Here is a 22,302-nt window from a genome sequence, read left to right on the forward strand (position 1 = left end):
GGCCTTTAAATCAGGAGGGGCTAAACCAGCTTCTAGCAATACCATGCCATGTAGCAAATGTGGGTCATTCAATGGTCTTTTTCCATCACGTAGGATGTCCCTGCCTCATCCCAATCTTGTAGGCTGTGCGTGTTATATTCTCCTCCCCACTTAAACCAGAGTGTAAATCATTTCCACAAGAGCTGGAGGAAGGAATGATAATGAACCATATTGAGTGAAGTATGCTTAGCCTGGAGAAGACTAGAAAAAGAGGCAACATGATAGCTCCTGCACAGATGATCATGCAAATTTGCTTTCTGATGTTCCACAGGGGTGGCATATATTGGGCAAGACCTGAATGATGCTTTCAAAACTGGCAAGGTGTCCACTAAATGCAAAAATTTCCCCAGCTGTTCACCTGGCTTGCTCAGATGGTAGACTCCTTCATCCAAGCTTTTAAAGTGAGGATGAATGGACACCTGTTGGGGTGCTTTGGCCGTGGATTATCTGTTCAGCATAAAGTTTGGCCAGGTAGCCTTTGAGATTCCTTCTTTGACTGTATGAATCAATACATTGTTAGCATTCCCAAATTAAGGCCCCTAAAGAACTGAAGGGAATATTTGAAAGGTCATTTTTTTGGGACTAAAACTCCCAGAATCCTTCTATTCAGTGATCATGCTGACTGGAAGATTCTGGCAGCAGTACTCCAAAAAGTAATTTTCCCATGCTCTACCAGGGATTTTTAACCCTCCCCCATTTCTTTTGTATTCTTGAAATGGTGGATAGCCAATGGATCTTGCCCTTGAAACAAATGAATAGAAGAGGAAATTACAGAAGAGAAAGCCACAAGTGAACAGCAGAGTGCCTGCTTTGCATGCAGACGTTCCTGCATTTAATCCGGGCATGTCAAGATAGGGATGCAGGTGGAAGCACTCTGAAACCTTGGAGTTTATTACATGGAGGGCAAATTGGTAAAATCTCATGGAGAAACCGGGTGTTGTTTGTCAGATGCGCTGGCATGAAAGAGAAATAACGTGAAAATAATCCACACTGAAAGCTCCTTTTTACTTAGTGAAAGTAAAAAGGAACTGTTTTTGACAACTTTGCATTCGGGTTATTTTCACATTATTTCTCTTTCACGCAAACGTTGTCTGAAAAACATCCTGCAAATGCGGGTTTTTTCAACTTTCTGTTCGGGTTAACCCTGAACATCATCTGAAAAGCAACCTGCAAATGCGGGTTGTTTTCAGTTTAAATTTAGCTTCTGCACAAGATTCGTTCCATGTGATAAACTCCCTTGAGTTGCTCAAGAAAAAGTAGCTTCTTACAGAAATGGTTAGTATTTGGATGAGGTCCTGTAGCAAAACCTCCAGCTGTCCCAATTTGGTGGGAACAATCCCAACTAATCTTCTGTTGTCCCACTTTTTCAGCTGTTTTTAAAATGTCTCTCTCCTCCCTTTGTGCCTGGCTTACTTCTTTTGCAGTAAACTGAGTTCAAACTGCAAAAAAATAGTTTACAAGAGTAGTCTGCAACCGCAGGGAGCAGAGGGGAGGCAGTGGTGGAATCTTGTCCTTCCCTGTAGACTCAGGCAAAAGCAAACTGCTGCAGCTTCTCCTAACCTGTTTGCTTTTCCTCGCTAATACCTTGCCTTTTTGACCACATTCTGAAGTTGCTTAGACACATATGCCCTGATTTTCATATAGGCATTGTTGGAGAGTATGGTGTCACATATATTCAGAGGAGGCAATGGTGAACCACCTCTGAGTATTCCTTTCCTGAGAAAGCCCTATGAAATTCAGGGGGTCACCATAAGTCAACAAGTGACTTAAAGACACAAAAACCACATGCTGAAGCTGCAGCTTCTCTCCCCTCTCTGTGGCATTGTGAGATGGTAAGCTACACTCACTGAAATTCTCTTTTCTGTCCCCCAAATTCAGGCACCTTATCCTGTGTTACTTCTGTTCCTCAGACCTCTAAGGCCATGACTAAACTGTGTTCCCCAAAGAGCCTAGGAGCTCTTCTCCTGTTTGGCTTCCTGTTCTACTCCAGCAGCCCCACAGTCATACTTTTAAAATTCTTATTTAGAAGCCTGGAGTCCTGGCTTCCAGCCCATCCAGCTAGATCCCCTTGCTCTGTTCTAATTACTTTGCTGTGTTTAAGTCTGCAGCGGCTTTGGTGAAAGTGGTTTGATGCTCTAACATGTTGATCTTAATGAAAGGGACACACAAGCTGGAATTGCCAGCTGGGAGTTAATCCCAAAAGACAGAGGCCCCAAAGAGAGAGACTGTGAACTTGGGGCAGGGATGACTCAGGACACGGGGTGGGCTGCCGGCGGTGGATATGCAAGGGAAGAAACCAGCCCAGATGTAAAATAGCAGTGCATGAATTGTGTACTAAATGATATTGTATACAATGAATTGTATACTAAAACAAAGCCAAATCAAGATAGAATGTATCACAGAATAAAATGTTCTCTTCTCTCTCTGGATAGACATATTGATTTCTTGGTCCGTTCATCAGTCCACCCTTCCTTCTCTGCACACTTGTAACTACTACCCCCACCCAAATAAATTCTTCCTCATGTTGTCTGTCCATCAATCCATATCTATATATTGGCACTTGCCCTCCCTCACTTTCATACCACTTCATATTTTGGGGGAGGAGAGGGAAAATATCTTCCCAAAAGGCGGCCACATTTGGGAAAACTTACAGCTCACCCCTATCTTCCATAACCACATTGCTGTAATAATAACTAAACAAACATCTGTGGGATATAGATAAATATACAGTAAATGTAATAAAGTCGGACATAAATATAAATGCAATAATAATAGTAGTGACAACAGCAATAGCAACAACAACAGCATCTGCAAACATTTTGTTTCTGGCTATGAAAAGCTAAAGATTTGGGTCTCGGGGAAAATTTCACTTCCGAAATAACAATCCCTCTGTGGCATTGATCAACCTATCCATTAACATGCATGTCTCCCACCCATTATTGACCAAGCTCCCATTATCCCTCCATTGCTCTACAATTTGCTTTTCCCTCTGTCCAGCACTCTCTCTATTTTTTTCTCTCCCTCTTGCCTTAATGGTTTTTTCTTTCTCTCTGCCTCTGTCCACTCCATTCCCTCTGACCCCAGCTGCTCCCTCATCTCTCCATCCAATTTCTCATCCTCTCCTGGGAGCCCAGCCGATTGCAAAAGGGGAGACCAAAGTCCTGCTCTGTGTGATGTTCTCCCTTCTGCTTCTCTTCCCTTCCTTTCCCCTCCCTTCCCGTTTATTAGATGCTAATCCCCAGCACTTGGCACTGGTACCTCCTTGGCACTAATGAAGAGGTTTTTTAATCAGCCACTGCTGCTGTGCTTCTCCTCCTGATTCCAATCCCTGGGGACTGTGCTGCACTGGAGGGTGCCGGAGCTCTCCGCCGCCTGCTCATTTATCACAGCCCTTATGCCACTTCTCCACTCAGACCAGCCGGCTCGGAAGGAACCTCCTGATTCTTCCTGCTGTGCAGCATTTGGGAAACATTCTTGACAGTGCGCACATTGAGCCCTTGGGAGTGGTGCTTCCTAGTGCATCTTCTTGCCAGATGGAAGCTTGGCTACCTTGAAACAGCATCTCCTCAGCATCCATTCTTCACTGAAAACAAACCCCCAGGCAACCTGTACAGTGGCACACCAGATATGGTTCTCCTGTATGCTTTGGGATTGATCTTTGACGGAGAGAGAGACTCCAGGTGAGACCCGAGACACATTTCGGAATACCTCTGGGGCAACCTTCTTGTCAAAACTGTAAACCGAACCATCTCTGAGCAAAAAGGAATCAAAACTTCCTGAGCATCAGGTCTTTTCTGCTTCTTCGATCATTTGGAATGGAACCAGGTGATCTGCCACTAAGCAAGGGCATTGAAGCTACATCACCTTCTGTTGTTAATGGAGGACATTTTGGATGCTTTTCAGAATACAGTCTTTCGATTCCCTGAAGCAACAGACTGAAAGGCCTTGTCCTATGTTACAAACAGTTTCTTTTCTTCAGATCACTTTGACAGAGCTCTATGCCTCCAGAAATAAATCTTGCCTAATTTCCCTGCATCTATTTTTAAAAGCTCTCTAATTCTTCACCTTTGTATTAACTTTGTAGGTTTTCTCATTCTTTTCGGGGCAGCTATTCCACTCAGATCATCTCAAGCCATTGGAGAGGTTTTACACCACAAACGGGACACCTTTCTACCTTGTTGTGATTGTGGTGTAGGCTCAGAAGACAAAGAAAAACCACAACCTTGTGTAAGAGAACAGAAGGTGATTTTTGAAGGGAGACAGCAATGGATTCAGGACAGAAGGGAAGAGATTGGATTCCTTCGTGCAAGAGGGAAAGTGGATTAGGATATAATTCTTAAAGGAAGACGAACAAACAGACTTCTGAGCTGTCTGATCCCTAAAGGACACAGCTGTGTGGGAGTGGAGGGCAGAAGCGTGTAACCCTATTCAGACAGACTGAAGACAGTTTCTAATAGACTTTGGAGAGCCAGAAGGAAACTGCTGGCAAGAGTGATATAGTTGTCTAGATAGGAATGGAGAGACGTTTCAGAGGATGGTAGTGGTTTTTAGAGTGAGCAAAAGAAATTTTTGTTTCATTTTGTTTTTCTACTACAGGGACAAGCAGGTGATTAGAAAACTAAACCTTAAGGCTAAGAAATTGTGGGCCTCTTGGCCTACCACTAAAATCTGGTTGCCATTTGTGGTAGACAGATTCCTAGTTTAGAAGCCAAAGGGATTTACGATGAGAGGTGTTTGACTTAACACAACATTTGCAGCAAACTATTTGATAGAGCAGGGCTTGTCACCTTTTGCTCTGTTCTCAGAGTGTCCTAAGAAAATTTGCAGCTTGCCAGGTCTGTACATGCTAACAATTTTGGAGGGGTGTGTGAGTGTGTATGTTGGAGGTTCTCAAGGGACTTTTCCTCCTAGCAAAAGGGCAAAGCCAGCAACTCTCAAATTGCTGAGTGCCTCAAGATAGACGCGTCGGTTCTTTATACAATTCCCTGAACTGTGAGAGAATGCTTGCACTCACATTTCTTAAGCTGATAACCTAACCCTCCGGGGGAAATTTTCACTTACTGAAATTATTTTAATGTTGTATATTTCTGAGGGCCCCTGTGCAGGTTTCAGACCATAGCATCCTGCATTTCTGTGTGTGGGGAGGATGATAGGTTAGGTTAAGTCCCTCTGCCCATTTAAAAGATGCTTTATTAGCAGAAGTAATGTGTGGGAGAGGGAAACTTGTAACTCTTTAGGGGATTCTAGAGACTTAGGCTTTAAACTCATCACCACTCATTTAAAAATCTAAAGGGATTTCAGGTTTTAATTAGAAAGATTGCCTAATCTCAGTGAATGGGCTATAATTGCTTTTTAACATGACTATTAGAGATTTTTTTTTCTAAACAAGGTAAGGAAAGGAGAAAGGGTTAGCAATTAGTGTGTGTGTTTTAAAGATCTCTTTATAGATTTCTTTAAAACACCTAGCAGAAACTAAGCAGCTTGTCAATAATTACTCCATCCACAAACCTTCAATCATAATCTAGAGAGTCAAAGAATATTGGCTCCTACCCCTTTCTGTGTGAATTCAATAACTTTAATTCCTCTCCAGCAGAATGTAGGTGATTTGATTCCAAACACACTCTTCCTTCTTGGCTTAAACTCTCTTTGCTGTGTGAAGGAAGCTGTTTCCCAGTCCTTAAAGTTACTAGTCCCTAACAATAAGAGAACCCCAAGCTAAGATTCACTACTGATAGGATTTCCATGTTGTTAGTTTCTACTTTTCTGTGGATATATTTAATGGAAAGTCCACCGCATCTTAATAAGGAGGCAAAAATTATGGTCGCAAAGAAGGCAGTTCTTTTGCTTTACGAATGGAGAAATTTGTTCAAAAATGTCTGCTGTATAGTTAAACTTGGAAATTCCAGAATTACTCCATAGAACATGATTTTCTGGAAATTAAGGTGAGCTGAAACACTCAGGTTTGGCTTCAAGCAACAAAACCATCAAATCCCCCCTTCTCTTGGGAATCTAGGACCATGATTAAGTTAAGTCGAAGGTCTCGCTCAATGCTGTCCTTGGGTCTTAATTCTCTTGCCCTCTGCTTTTCTGTGTCGGCTTTCTGCACCAGTTATTGGTGCGAAGGGACCCACAAGGTAGTAAAACCTCCCTGCCTCTCGGCTGTCAAGAAAGGGAACTGTGTGCCTGTCAACAGCAATGAGACAATGGATGGGAATGTCACTATGGATCCACATGTGGTCCAGTACATCTGGGAGACGGGCGAAGATAAGTACGCTTTCCGCTATTTCCACACAGGCTTCTGGCTTTCATGTGAGGAACATCATGGAGGTATAAAATTCTTGTATATTACAAAGAAGTAGATTCCATTGTGGTGGCAGCTGTTGTTATTGTTAAGTCAAAGGCTTTCATGGCCAGCATCCATAGTTTTTTGTGGATTTTGTGGGTCATGTTCTATAAGAGTTTATTCCTGATGTTTCGCCAGCATCTGTGGCTGGCATCTTCAGAGAAGATGTTGTTAATATTGTCAGATCCAAACCCACAAGGCTTACAGGACAGGACAGGAATGGGAAGGGTGGAACACAAGCTTGGCAAAACAAGTTGAAATTAAGGACTAGTACCAAGACATTTGCCATGCCACAGCCTCAACACACAGACACAAAATGTTGTGTAGAGTGATCCTATTCAGAATTTCAGCTAGTCAAGGAATTCCCTAGTTCAGGACAATCTATTCACACACACTCTCTCAAAAGATGCTCCTTGTTCTGTGTTCCTGAGTATGCTTAATGCTTATTGGGTTCTTTTGGAGTTTTCTGTCACTTCAGTGATCTAATGATTTTTTCTTTATACTTCTTCAAACCTTAGGGTTCTCTTCTTTTCTCAAACCAGTTGATACCTCCACCTTTTGCATCTCTGTAGTCTCATTTTGGTTGGTGGCACCTAGCTAAGTTTGCTTTCAGAAGGAGTGACAACAACATTGTTGTATGTGACTGACAGGGCCATTTTGGAAGAGTTAGGGGAACCTATGGGCAATTCCAGAGTGGTCTAAAGAAGTGCAAGTTCTCACAATATCAGTATGGCTCTGTGGGTTTTGACAGGTTTTGTTCTTCTTGCCACATCCACACCCATTATTTTAGGGGGCTGTTTGTGGAGATTTCTTGGGTCTTCACTAACGTTATTCCTTTTTAAAAGTTTTTAATTAAAAAAAACAGGAGTATGGTTTGCTGAAGTGGTCTGGGTTTTTAAAAAACATGGTTGTTGTGTGCCTTCAAGTCGGTTCTTACTTAAAGTGATCCTTAGGAAAACCTATCATAGGGGTTTCTTGGTGAAATTTGTTCACAAAGGGTTTGACTGAGGCTGAGAGAGTGTGACTTGCCCAAGTTCATTCAGTGGGTTTTCATAGTTAAGTGGGGATTCAAAACCTGGTCTCCAGAGTCAAAATGCAATGCTCAAACCACTAGACAACACTGTCTTTCACTTTTAAAAACATACCAGCAGAACCCTAGTGCAGATCCAAGGAAATGCTACCAACAGCCTCTTAAAAGAATGGTACAAGAGATTAATCCTAAATTTACCAAAATTATCCACTCCCACTCCAGAGGTTTCCATTCATATTAAGTAGTAGTTAGACACAGTTAGGATGGGAAAATATTTTAAGGGAGGTATAAGGCAAGGTATACACAGAAGTTACTGTAGATGTTGGTCCTCCAACAGCTGACCAAGGATGCTAAACATTGACATCGCTGGCTCTGCTGGCAACTACTATTGTCACCAAAATAATGTACTGGTAAGTTTGAGATTATACTCAAAGGTCTGGAGGCTTTGGGTCCAGTGTAGCACTTCATTTTTGCTGTTGTCAACTACTGTCAAGTTGTCTTTTGACTTATGGTGACCCTATGAATGAGAGACTTCCAAGTCATCCTATCATCAGTAGACCTGATCAGGCCTTGTAGACTTAAGGCTATGACATCTTAATTCAGTCTAGTCATCTGTTATGTGGTTTAGCTCTTTTCCTGCTGCCCGCCATCTTACCAAGCATTGTAATCTTTTCTAGTGAGTCATGTCTTCTCATGATATATCCAAAGTACAACAGCCTCAGCTTAGTCATCTTGGGTTCTAGGGAGAGTTCAAGCTTGATATCCTCTACGGCCTATTTATTTGTCTTTTTTAGCAGTCCACGATATCCATAGAACTCTTCTCCAGCACCAGTTCATTTCAAATGAATTGGTTTTCTTCCTATCAGATTTCTTCACTGTCCAGCTTCCACAACCATACATGAAAGACTCTACCAGCAGCCTTGCTACCATCAGCACAGCCTCTTGTCTCACAGGGGCGTGCAATCCTACCATTCCAGAAAGGTAGTGCCACTGGTGTGTAGCACTTCATAGGCAATCATTTTCTCAAATGAGACCAGGAAGAAGAGACTAGTGTTAAGATCTCTTCCACAGGCCTTGGGCAAGGGGGGAAAAGCCTTTTGGAGAATATCTCTCAGATGAACTAGAGAATTATAGTAGCAGTGATCAGAACAAGTCACTTTTTACAAACTCCATTCTTCAAGCTATGATGTGTGTATTATAAGGGATTCAAGGGCTGGTTCAAAATGGTTTGTTCTCTAAAGTAAAGAAAAAATATGCCCTCCCAGTTCTATGTACAAGTTGCTGGTGTGCCTTCAGGCAGTTTCCAATTGATAGCAATCCTAATGCGAAATTATCACAGGGTTTTCTTGGTCAGAGGGAGTTTGCCATTCCCTTTCTCTGAAGCACAGAAAGTGTGATTTGCCAAAGTCATCCAGTGGGTTTCCATGGTCGAGCAGGGATTTGATTCCTGAGTCCAACACTTAAACCACTGCACCATGCTGGCTCTCCCATCCAAGAACTAGCTGCACAAACCCTACTTAGCTTGTGACATCAGATGAGACTGAGCATGTTCAGGATGGTATGACCATAAGCAGTTAACTGAACTCCAGCACTTGAGGTGCAATGGTTAATTGAGCAGAGTTTAGTTTAGTGCATAAGTATAGGCTATGTGACGCACACAGTTCTGTCCTGAATGAGAAGGAAAAGTCCAGGTGGCTCAAGGAGAATGCCTTGGGGGTTGTCTCACTTGCCGCATCCCAGAAAGAGATATCTGAAAGAGATATCTTACTTTGAGTATTAGCAGGGATGGATGTGGTTATGGTTCATATCTTTTCTTTGTAGGAATTTTAGGATCCCATGCTGTTTCTCATTCATTTCTTTTACACTGTTCCAGGTCTCATGAGTTGATGCCACCTAGAACCTTACATATCCTCCAAGATTTCACAGACGAAAACCAGGACCATCAGTGTGTGGTCAAAAGGGTGTGGCCAGGCAACAAGTAGGCAAATGTTATTTGTGAGAAAGAACACACAAAACTGTTTCACGCAGAGAAATCATGGAATTTATATACTGCATTTAGGAAAGCCGGAAAAGAAAAGAAAAACCCAAATGAGCTGAATGGGAAGGGCAAAATTTCACCCCCTTTCCTCCTCTCTGGGCTAACTGAAACTTTGCACATTGAACTCAGTTTGCAGCAAATGAAGTAAGCATAGCATGAAGGGGAAAAGTGGGAAGAGAAGAGAGAAACCAGGTTATTATAAAAGCATTTGAGAAAATGGGAAGACCAAGGACTGACTTGGGCTCTCCTTCCCAAACTGGGACATTTGGAGGATGTGACATTAGACTATCACATATGTGGTCATGCTTGTCTTGTTTATTACATGGTTTCTACTAGGTGCATTCTACCTTAGATAAAGCCAAAGGTGCCTGGCATTTTAGAGGCAATTATATTTCAAGGCTGAGTGGCTGGACAGTCAAAAAATGAAAAATTCTCTTTCACTAGAGTGGTAGACAAGGAGTTGGAATGGAGTTGCCATGTTTAGCACTTTGTTGTTGTTGTGTGCCTTCAAGTTGTTTTTGACTTATGGGGACCCAAAAGTGACCCTATCATGGGGTTTTCTTGGGGGGGAAATGTTCTGAGTGAATTTACCATTGTCTTACTCTGAGATTGTGAAGAGTGCTAGTTCTGTTTAAATTACCATTGTCTTCTTCTGTGTTCCTTGCATGCCAGAGGAGAAGTGTCGGAGTTTCATCGAGCTGCCCCCAGAGTCAGAAAAAGGTGAGATTCTGGAAGGTCAAAGCAAGAGAAGTTGTTTTTTAAGTTCAAAATAAATGGGGAAACAACTGTTTTTTACTGAGACATGTGCCACTGATCTATCTCACTAAGAATTGTCTAGTAGTCTAACCGACAGCAACTTTTCACCATCACAAGAAGTCATTTTCTTCCCACCCAACCAGGCTGGCCCAAGACTTCTTCTTGTATGAAGCAAAGGACAAGATGGTACCCACATGTACCTATTCCATGTACAAATACTATCCGGGGTGGGAGATGATTCTTACCTTAATAATGGTGATGAGTTACCTTAATGCAATAACAAAGGGGGACATAGCTCTGGGTGTGTGGTGCCCACAGTCTTGCCACCAGCCCTTCTGTTTCTTGTCTTTTGCCGGAGGCAACTATCACATTCTGTCTAATGGTAGGGCTGGCCCTGTACAATATTCTTAAACTGAGGCTGGTGACTGAAAACAAGACTTTCTATGTTGAAAATAGTTGTGCACAATGGAAACCCTTCCCAAAAGGGTAAAGTCAAGCCCATAAACTGTGAAAAGCGATCTGGTCCCTGGCAGTTATTGGGTTGGGCCATAATATAAATTCCCTGCCTGATGTCCTGCTCCATGTGGTAGAATAAAGGTGCAAAAGATTCTGGAAAATGATAGCGAATACAGTAGATAAACTTTTATCTATTAATTTTCCTCTGGAGCCATTATTATTTATTTTATCTTGAGGGGAGAGAGGCAGGCAAGCTCCAACTGCCTGCCTGAAAGAAGAAAAAGCCCTCCTTCTGACCAACATCTTGAGGGGGAGAGAGGCCTGTTATGTTTTATTTTGACTTTGTATTGTACTTCCTGTTGTACACCGCTTTGATCTAATTTGGAAAAGCGGTATATAAATAAAAATTATTATTATTATTATTATTATTATTATTATTATTATTATTATTGAATTACAAGGAGCGTGCACTACCTATAAAATATTAGGATGCAGTATTTCATCTGTTGTCCGCTGTTAGATATATGCTCAATAAATATTGAAAATCAGAAATGGAACTTTCAAGGTTGGAAGGGTTATTTATAGTGTAGGAACTAATGAATTTAGTGAAATTAATGATTCAGGCTGAGTAATTTTGTACTTCAGTTATATCAATGTAACATCTGTCAAACCTTCAAGTTCCGCAGATGGTTTATTTCCAGGGTGGTATCCATGTCAGTCAGCAGTCAGCAATTGCAGCAATGAAGAATCCTGTGGCAAGTTTTAAGGATAGCAAGTTTTAATAGATAAATTATGCTGGTCTTTAAGGTGCAACAGTAATCTTAACTGTCATTTCATTTGTTCCATTAGGAATACAGGATTCAATTATCTTCTTATAATTTAGAATTTGCCAGTCAGTTTTGACAGCTAGTACTTCATAGTGAGAATGTGCCTTTAAAGATATATGCTTACTATAAACCCATTTTCTGTAAACAAATTAATTTTAAATTATTAAATTATGCATTGCTAAGTATTTTGCAATAGTCATATATAACAGGAAGGAAAATCACCCCCTTCTCCATTTACATGCTTCTTTGGCTGTGAATAAAAAAAGGCCTGTTATGTAGATTTTCCCACCACAAACAGGTCACATTATACTCATTTTTATAAATCAATGGCGGGTTACAGACTGCCATAAGGGATGTCCTTAGGATGTCCCATTTTGAAAAAGGGGCATCTCTTCCAGACGCCCCTACTCCTATTACGGACAGAGTCCATAACAAATGGCAGCGGCCTTTCCACACGGCTGCCGCCATATTGACGTAGCGGACGCTGTGCGTCTGCACGTCGCACCCTGGAAGTGACGCCGCGAGTGCGTGACTAGCGCCTTGCGATGTCTTTTCCGGGGCCCAGGAAGGAGCGCAATTTCTGCACTCCTTCCTCGGAGCATCCGAGAGCTGTGCGGTTTGGCTGCTGCGGCTCCTGGATGCTGCAAGCGGCGGCAGCGGGAGACCGCTGCAATCCGGTGGTATGTAACGCGCCAAAATTATGAATCTGTGCATGTATGTGTCTTCAAGTCTCCTGTTTACATATGGTGACCCCATGAATTTCATTGGGTTTTCTTAAGCAAGAAATACTCAGAGGTGGTTTCCAAGTTGATCCTTGAAAACTAAGCAGGATCAGCCCTGATGGGATGGGAGACCGCTAATGAATACCAGGTGCTGTAGGCTGTGTTTCAGAGGAACGAACTAGGAAAACCACTTCTGAGTATTCCACGGTCACCATAAGTCAGCAAGCAGTTTGAAGGCACATACACACACGAATATATTATTGAATTCAAAAGGCAAGTAGCAGATATCAACATTTAAAAAAATAAAAAACTCTGGGACCCTAATCCTCATCCCCATCTTTCCTTCTGTCAGGGGTACTATGGCTTTCTGTTGCCTCAGAATTTCTTTATATCATCTTGTTGAGTGTGGGGTTCTTGCTGATGTGCTTGGATGCTGTCTACTATGCCAACTTCATTGATGGACTCAAGATCAACGCTTTTGCTGCTGTGATCACCGTTCTCTCAGGTATCTTAAATAAGAACTTGGAATGTTTCTTTAAAAATGAACTAGATACTGTACTTATTACTCTCATCATCCAACCGTTCATGACTTATTACGATTGGTCCAGTGCAGAAAGATAACTAGTTGAGTTGCTAATTTCTTACAGATTACCATTGTTATTACTACTGTGCCATTGGGAGATACAGGAAAATGCTCCTTGGTTCCCCCAAGTGGCTAGTTCAGATATTACATATTGGTATGTCTAAGAGCTAGTGTCATATAGTGGTGGTTAGCGTTGGACTATGGCTCTGGAGACTATGGGTCTGTACAGACAGGCCAAAATAAAGCTGCTTTGGGTCACTTTGGAGGTATGCTGTTTAAATGATGCATGCGTCCTAAGAGGCCAGAAGGCACGCCAAAACCATGCTCCAGTCATAAGGACTGGGCCACAGCTTTGGCACAGCTTCTGGCCTCTTAGGACGCATGCATCATTTAAACAGCATACCTCTAAAGTGACCCGAAGCAGCTTTATTTTGGCCTGTCTGTATGGGTCCTATGATTTGATTCCTTGCTTGACCATGGAAACCCTTTGGGTAACTGTGGCCAAGTCACACACTCCCAGCCCCAGAAAATCCACCATTTCCCTATCTTGCCATTTTCCATTTCACTTTGGTTGTTGGATCTTGAAATTTGAATAAAAGGTTTAATGAAAAGTTAAAATTTAGTAAAAATAAACAAACCACAAAGTAATTCCGTAAAGCCTGAAGTCTACTGACCACTGATTTACTTCAGAGCTTGGAAAAGTTCCTCTCTGTTTTTGGATTAGGGATTCTGGGAGTTGTGATCCAAAGAGATAATTTTCCAAGTGCCAATTTACTCTAAAAATGCCTGCATGATCTCATGACACAGTGTATCAATCTACACAATATCTGCCAATATGGATATTTGATTAATTTTATCTTTACAAATTGTGATATGAAACGATTTGATCAATGCCTCATGGACTGAATGTACAAACTGGAACAATTGTTGATCCCCTGGATTTCGCACTGCCTGAATGTTCTGACACAGTTCTTGGGTTTACAATAAATTGAAAAAAATATTTTTGAGAGAAGCTTTGTTTAGAAATATGGATGTTGAGAGAGAGTACCTTTTAAAACAGATAATTGCACATGCATTTCAATGAGGAATTTTGGATGGATATATTCATTAAAAAAAAACCCCAGCCTAATATGCAAATAGAACTAAGCAGGCTTGTGGGTAAATACATGCAAAATTGACACGGACCAGAAATAGACTAATTCCCTTATCCTTACAAATAAATATGTAAAGACGCCTCAGGGTGGTTGCTGATGTTTTAAATACCGGTAATGAAAAGCGTTTGGGTGAGATTTTGAGTAGAGAAAATGGCTGGCTGTCAGAAGAGCACACATTCTGCCATCAAGCTTCCTGAGGCTGCTTTTCATTCCAAACAAAAATAAAAACAAAGCAGTGTCCCCTGTAGTTTGCTCCTGAATGGTTATGGCACATGTTTAAATTCTTACATACACATGTAATTCACAACAAGCTGTCCAGGCAGCTCTATAAAGGGCAGGCCAAGGTAGATGGCACCATTTCACAACTTATGTGATCGATGGCTTGTGTTCATTGCCATCGGCAAAAATGTGGGATTCTGAAGCCGTTGGCTGGAGCACCCTAACAACCTGTCAGAACAAACCGGTGATTTTCTGTCCATTTGTGCATTCAGCAAAGAGTTTGGGGAAGTTAGTTTTTTGGACTGCAACTCTAGAAATCCCTCAGCAGTTTCCCAGGTCAAGAAGCATACCCTCCAATGGTCCCAATTTGGCAGGGACAGCCCCTATTAATCCTCTGTCATCTCTCTGTTTATGGATGTTTATGGGTAATTTGTGATGTATATGGATGTTTTAATTGAAAATAATAATAATAATAATAATAATAATAATAATAATAATAATAAAGAGCCGGGATGTAATAGGAAGAACCAAGACTAAGAGAAATCCACAAATGGATGTATTGAAATTAAGCTTAAAGAAGGTGTAAAGAAGGGGAATAATGCAAAAAAAAAATGTTAAGTATGGTGGAAGATGAATATTACAAATCTGTTTATGTGAAAACGTAACAAATATTACTTATCTCTATTAATAATAAGTCCTCTGTCAACTTTTTAAGCTGCCTTTAAAATATCCCAGTTTTTCTTTCTTCCTCCCACTTTCCCCCCTTGTCCTCAACTTACTTCACTTGCTGCAAAATGAGTTCTAATTGCAAAAGAAATTTGCTCTCAGTTAACTCAGCAGGGAGGAAAGGAGAGGGGAGGGTGAAATGTTGCCTTTTCTAGTAGGCTCAGAGGCAAAAGCAAACTGCTGCACCCTCTTCTAGCTAAATTTGCCCCATTTCCTGCTTGGCCCTTCCGGGGTCCCAAATTTAGGGCCATACCCCTTACCCATGACACCCCATCATGTATTAGTTTCTCATCTCTGTCATTTTGAAAGGTTGAAGTGCCTCTCCTAAGGCTTAAGGCAGTTAGAGCTTTAGATGAAAATATGATGGGTTTGTCCCTTTTGATTTTTGCCTGTCTTGCCATTGCAGTATAGCCCCTGAAAACTATTTTGAAATTGAATTTGACCCTTAGACTCAGCCCATTTAGACTATCATTATAGCACTGTAAGTCCACTTTAACTGCCAGGTGGGATCCTGGGACTGGGAGTTTAAGGAGAAATGTTTAGAAGCTCTAGTGCCTCCCTAAACTATATCTCTCAGGATTCCATAGAATGAGCTTTATCCCATTACAAAAGTAAGATGAGAAGCAGCGAAATAGAAGCAGCTTTCTCTTTACCTCTTTGCATGAATTCTTAGCAGTTCTGTTATAGCACCCTCCAGACAATCGTAAAAGCATGCCTTTTGCCAAATGGATTTTTCCAGCATGACAACAGGCATGCTTTTATGGCCATCTCCCTTGGGAATAGAATGGAAGTGCTTCAAGGGCATACAGAGAGGTAAACAGAAAGCTGCTTCTATCTCCTGCCTCTCACCTTACTTTTGTAATGTGATAAGGCTCTAAAACAGTTAAAGTGGAATCAGTGCCACAATTATGTAGTGTGAATGGGCCCCTGAAGGAAGTTCCACACTCCGACTCTGGAAGACACACCTTGGGTTTCAGGAGCACTATTTTATTAATAATAATAATAATAATAATAATAATAATAATAATTTGTTTTATTTATATACCGCTATTCCAAAGATCATAGCAGTGAACAGCAAGTAAGCTAATTAGCAAGTATTATTTGCTAATTGCTGGATATTTTCCAAAATATAACTTTCTGACTGCTTTTCAACAGGGCTCCTGGGCATGGTAGCCCACATGATGTACATGACAGTCTTTCAAGTGGCAGTGAACCTGGGACCAAAAGACTGGAGACCTCAGACATGGTATTATGGATGGTCCTTTGGGTGAGTCACTAGTCTTGGTAAAGAGAGCAGTGTAGGCTCTTCCGCTTTATAACCTTGGACATTTTTCTCTTATAACTCTGTGGTCTAGATAGGGAAGGAGAGAAAGGGGAGACAGGCAAATGGAAGTGGAAAGGATGGAAGAAGAGACAGAATATGTCAGTCACAAGTGTGGAAGAATAGAACTTCTAGAATGACAGAAGTTATTGAACTTGTCAATTCATGTGACAGAAGCCTCAAACATTGCTGCATAAGAACCCGTGTTCAGTTATCTGTTCAGTCATGATGCCAACACAGTATCTGGATTTACAGATCATAAATCTGTTAATCTGCACTGCAGAAATAATGGAGCCTGACATCACTTTAACTGTGGAGTTTATCAAATGGGACGGGAGGCTCTCAATTTCAAAAGAGAAGATAGCGAGGTCAATTCGAAAATTCACACAATTACATGATTACTTATCACACCTTAAAGTCGCTGCAATGGCCTCTCTGAACGCAACCCAGATTCTGTGCAAAGTAAGCCATCACATCGGTGGGTTCTTTATTGCAAATTGGCACCCTTGCGCATGCTCAGTGAGACTCCAGATGACTGGAGCATAGCATATTTAGGTGAGTGAGAGAGAGGAACCAAGGAACCCCACAATTTACAAAAGAGGTTGGGAGGGGGGCAGGAAGAATGGTTGGAAGAACATGCTCTATTCACGTTAAAACGAGCATATATTCACTCTTGTCATGTTAAAATGTGAATATAATGGTTATCCAATAGCTCCCAGTCTATGCCTCTTAATTAGCAGGCAGCAGCCCCCCCCCAGCAATGCTGAAGGACAAGCAGAAGCAAAATTGAAACAGAATTGCAGCGTGGCTTCATGGGAAATCCCCCCTTCCAGATTGGAGGGGGAAAACCAGGACCAAAGAAGGCATGCATATCACACCAAAAAGCAATGCACTGAGTGCGAAGTTGCCTAGGAATAGAGTTTGTGACTTCGCTAGTTCACTGAATTTACTTAACTGTGGATTGACACGTGATTGCGTCCGGAGTGCGTTCGGACTGCCAGCGATCACGTGTGGTAATCTTTTATGCAATAACGTGAATAGGCATGATTCCATTCAGGATGACACTGGATTATACTTCCAATTTCGGTCGTGTGATATTGTCCTGTCATGACTCATTGTTATGGAATACTTGGAGATTTATCACACTGAGATTTTCAGAGCTTTTGCAGGTCAGTTCTGACGTGACCTCGCTTCCAACGATGCGCATTCACGTCATAACATGAATGAGTTATCAGACGCCATTCCTTTCTATGGGAGCTCCTTCCGTGAGGCTTCCGCAGTGATTCCAAAGTGACTCCTCATTTTGATGAATTCAGAAAAAACGTGAATTCACAGAATTCGCATTCAAGCTCACTTTGATTTCACTTCAAATTGGTCTGGTGTGGAAAACCACTCTGATGTCTCCCGCCCTTGGCCCCCTGCGTCCTGCTCCGTCATTCCCCTCCTCCTCCTTCACCCCATCTCACCCCCTCTGCCCCCCATCCCATCATCCATATCATCCCCTGCCTTCTGCTGCATCCCAATCCTGGCCCCAGCAACCCCCAGCGACCTATCCCATCATCCCCTGACTGCTCCTACATCCTAATCCTGGCCCCAGCGACCTATCCCATCATCCTCTGCCTTCTCCTGAATCCAAATCCTGGCCCCAGCGACCCCCAGCGATCTATCCCATCATCCCCTGACTGCACCTGCATCCCAATTCTGGCCCCAGCAACCCCCAGTGACCTATTCCATCATCCCCTGACTGCTTCTTCTCCCCAATGAAGAATGACAGCTAAGGAGGGGCAGGATGGAGGACAGCATCCAGAGCCTCACTGAGCATGTGCAAGGGTGCCTATTTGAATAGTTGAACCCTCCAGTGTGGTAATACAATGTGCAATCACTCCGTTTTGCTTGAATCCGCATCACGTGACTTGCTTGGAATAGAACTGACTTCGCTTTCCCCTCAATTCGGAAGGGCAGCGGAAAGGCAACCGGGTGTGGTAAAGCATCACGTTTTAACCTTAATTCGCATTGTTAGACAGGAGTGACTCTGGATCTGGTGTGAAAAAACATCACGCTTCGCGTTGCTAGAACAGGAGTGACTGCGGATCTGAGCTGCAAACCCCTCACGTGTGATAAGGTCCCAATTTGTGAGTTATTTAGCTTTCTCCATTGGAGAGTTCTGGTCCCACAACAAAGTACAAATTCTAGGATTCCATAGCAATGAGCCATGACAGTTAAGCAGTATCAAAGTGCATTATTTCTCTAGTGCAGATTAGACCAAAGGCATGTGTTAGAACAAGTGCATGAACAAGTGCATAAAGGGTCGTAGGGCTTGGAAAAGTTAACTTTTGGATTACAGCTCTGAGAATCTCTCAGCTAGCATGTTGGCTAGGGGGTTGTGGGAACTGTATTTCTCTCTCACACAAAAACATTCTCAGGTCTCGCTCAGAGCTGTTATGAGCATAATGGGGGCCTAGATGGAAAGATGAACCTGACTATCTGACCTCTCTCTCTCTCTTTCTTGCAACCCCTCCCTGGTTTTCTTCCTCCTCAGCATGGCCTGGCTGTCTTTTACCCTCTGCATGTCAGCCTCTGTGCTGACGCTCAACACCTACACCAAGACCATCCTGGAGTTCAAGTATCGTAGGCGGATTTTCGAGAAGCACACAGCATCCATGGGGAGCCTCCGAGGCTCTGACCCACCTGCTCTGGCCCCTGATCTAGAGCGTTTCCTGTGGGATAAATATATCTTCAGTGTTAGTGACTCTCTAGACTTCTCCCCCAGCCCCCCAGGCCCCATGGCCCCCTGTGTGGGACGCAAGGCCTATGCAGGGGGTTATGCTGGGCTTGCTGGAGGTTATAGTGGGGATGCTGGTGATGAGGATGATGGGGAACCATGCTGAAGGAAAGACCTTTGGGGTGAAAAGTTGCCCTCTTCCTTCATGTCTCTGTTCTTCTGACTTTTCCATTCACCTTTCCCACACCCATCTGACCATTACCCTCCCACTTTGACTCTGGTGTGACACTTGGTGGCTATTTCACAATGTACAGAAGCATTGGAGCCTTGTTTGCATTACAAACAAGCCGGGCAAGTAAACAGAGAGAAGTGTGAAGTCGAAGGCTTTCATAGCTGGCATCCATAGTTTTTTGTGGGTTTTTCGGGTTATGTGGCCATGTTCTAGAAAAGTTTATTTCTGACGTTTCGCCAGCATCTGTGGCTGGCATCTTCAGGGAAAGATGCTTCTCTGAATATGCCAGCCACAGATGCTGGCGAAACATCAGGAAGAAGCTCTTCTAGAACATGGCCACATAGCTCCAAAAACCCACAAAAAACTATGATCGTAAAAGTGTCCCTTTTGCTAAGCTGGAAAAATCCGTTTGGCAAAAGAGACGTTTTTACAACCCTCTCCCATGCTTTTACAACTGGAAGGGAATGAAAATGCTTCAATACTCCCCCCTCCTAAGTAACTGTGTTGAATTTAGAGAAATACAAAAGGTGGGGCTTTTAAGTGGTGGCACTCCATCCATGGAATGCTCTCCCCAGTGATACTCTCCTGGTGCCTATGTTGCAGTCTTTCCTATGATTGGTGGAGGTCTTTTTATTCTCCCAGGAAAGCTAAGACCTGTGAATAGTGCTTTTAGACCGTAGCACTCTTCTGTTTTGCTGCTGTTTTTTATGTACTTTGGTTTTATATGGGATAGTGGTTTTTATCTTGGTTTTTTATTCTGTTCTGTCTCTAGCGGTTGTTGTTTCATTGTCTGTACTTCATGTTTTTAATGTGTTGTAGCACTGAGAAGATAACTCTGGCTACTGGTTCTAAATCAAGAGGGAGGGAGGGAGGGAGGGAGGGAGGGAGGGAGGGAGGAAGGAGTTGAACCTATGGATCAGAGCAATCCCCAGCCACATAAACAATTGAAGCATTAATTAAATAATATCCTTATTTGGAGGGTAGCATAAATACAGATAATTGAGGCTGCTGCCACACTGTAGAATTAATGCAGTTTCACACTGCTTTAACCATCATGGCTCCATCCTATAGAATCCTGGGATTTATAGTTTGTTGTGGCACCAGAGCTCTCTGATAGAAAAGGCTAAATATCTCACAAAACTACAAATCCCAAATTTTCATAGCATTTAGTCATGGTAGTTAAAGCAGTGTCAAACTGCAGACGCAGCCAAGATCTCTTCCATACTATACGTCTGTAGCACATTAATTGCCATGGCTGCATACTATGGATCTTCTAACGGAGGCTGGATGGCCATCTGTCGGGGATGCTTTGATCTGGATTTCCTGTGTGGCAGGGGGTTGGACTGGATGGCCCTTGCAGTCTCTTCCAGCTCTATGATTCTAACCTACAGGGCACAGTTTATTCGGAAGCTGTGCTTGAATAAACCACACTGTAATAAGCAGGGGCTCAGTGGAAGCCGTATTATGTCCTTACATAGTTGGCATTTATTTGAAAGGCAATGTTTTAATGGACTGTGCCATGTTTAAATTAGTTCTGTTTCGATCTTGTGCTTCAGGCATGCTAGCATCATGTGTAATATTTATTGATCTATATTGTTGTACAGTATTTAAAAGGATTTCTCCCACCCACTGTTCAGGAAACAACTCTCCTAATAAACAGACTTGCAAAAGGTTGAAACCCATTAAAAGATCACTGAGGGGTGGTGAGAAACCAATAAAGGATAATAATAAAGTGTGATAAATTACAATATGATCATTAATTGTAGTTAGAAACTTGAAAACAAAAATCTCCCAAGTAAAATGTTGTAATTATAGACTAGAATAAGAATGTCTTCAAATCACTCTTTAAAATCAGCATTGATGAGGTTGGTACATTTTTTCCTGAGGAAGGAATTCCAGAATTGTGGAGCTACCACCCAAAAGGCCATGTTTTCGATACCTGGCAGTCTCCTAGAAAGGATCATGGCACAGATCTCGCAGACTGTGTCCTTTGGGTGTCTGTTTGAAGTAGATGAATGTCTTGCTTCAATCCATCAGTTCTTCTGACTTTGTGGAAGATTTGTTGTAGCTGTCAGGCTTTCAGCCCATTGGAAACTGCCCCTATAACAAACATTTGGCCTTATACTTAGAAGTTGCAGCAGGAGCCTGTTTTGTCACCATAATGTTATCCAGGAAAATTGTCAGTATCCATTCATGTAATGCCATGAGATCCTGCGTGCCGTTACATGTGAGTAAGACCCACCAAACTCCACATGGTTTATTTCTCAGTAATCTTGCATTCATCAAGCCTGTAAAGGTTAGCAATAAACACAATTGGCCCTTTGCAGACATAGGTCCAAAACACACTGCAGAAATAATCCAGTCTGAGACCGATTTAACTGCCCTGGCTCAGTGCTTGGGAATCCTGGAAACCTTAGTATTGTGAAACATTTAGCCTTCAGAGAAGTCACAATAAAGTACAATACCCAGGATTCTCTAGCATTGAGCCTGGGCCTTTTAAACAGTCTCAAACTGGATTATTACTGCAGTGTGTTTTGGACCATAGGTTTTTTTAGCTGCTACTGCAAAGCTCTCTTCTTCCTCCAGGCCATGGGTCATCCAGGTGTGTGAAGGGGAAATAGCCACAGTCCTTCAGGCCGTCCCATGCCACAGCAAATCCCTTCCATCCTCTACTCTCTTGTTAAGTGTCTGTGCATGTAAAATATGAAATGTGCCACTGAAATAAGGATTTTGGAGTAAGAGTCATTTAAATGTCCTGAAATGCTCAACTTTTCTAGTAATCAAGTTATCATTAGAGTACAAGCATACTAAAATCCAGCTACCCTAAACATTGGATATCCTTCTTTCCAACATGTCAATGTGACTGAACTTGTGAGTGAGATCCAAGTATCTTTATGTATGTGATGTATATTATATACAGTTTTTTGTGCAGTAGAGTAGAAGGTATGGCCCTACCTAGTTTTTCCCATCAATAGCATTGGCTGTTTCAGACCTACATGTTTCTTCTCATGGATTTGGGTTTTTCTTGCTATCTTGGCCATGACCCAGAGCTTGGAAAAGTTACTTTTTGCAATGCAGTTCCCAAAATCCCTCCTGTCAGTATGACCAATGGTTATAGCAGTTGGGAAATTCTG

The 22,302-nt window shown here is 42.3% G+C and overlaps 1 protein-coding gene across 2 annotated transcripts; it reads left to right on the top strand.

Annotated features, from left to right (window-relative positions):
* Positions 1 to 3,198: 3,198 nt before the first annotated feature.
* LOC149303716 (germ cell-specific gene 1-like protein) lies at positions 3,199 to 19,414 on the top strand. Of its 2 annotated transcripts, XM_089480243.1 has the most exons (5): positions 3,199 to 6,366; positions 10,123 to 10,170; positions 12,564 to 12,716; positions 16,049 to 16,160; positions 18,754 to 19,414. In XM_089480243.1, the coding sequence occupies exons 1-5, from the start codon at positions 6,057 to 6,059 to the stop codon at positions 19,100 to 19,102; spliced, it is 972 nt and encodes a 323-aa protein (XP_089336369.1). In that variant the 5' UTR covers positions 3,199 to 6,056; the 3' UTR covers positions 19,103 to 19,414. The 2 variants fall into 2 exon arrangements, with proteins under 2 accessions (XP_089336369.1, XP_089336370.1); XM_089480244.1 differs by lacking the exon at positions 12,564 to 12,716.
* The last annotated feature ends 2,888 nt before the right edge of the window (positions 19,415 to 22,302 follow it).

This window comes from Sceloporus occidentalis, unplaced genomic scaffold, assembly GCF_023333645.1.
Source record: "Sceloporus occidentalis isolate IW3139 unplaced genomic scaffold, rSceOcc1.0.p SCAF_14, whole genome shotgun sequence".
NCBI classification, from domain to species: domain Eukaryota; kingdom Metazoa; phylum Chordata; class Lepidosauria; order Squamata; family Phrynosomatidae; genus Sceloporus; species Sceloporus occidentalis.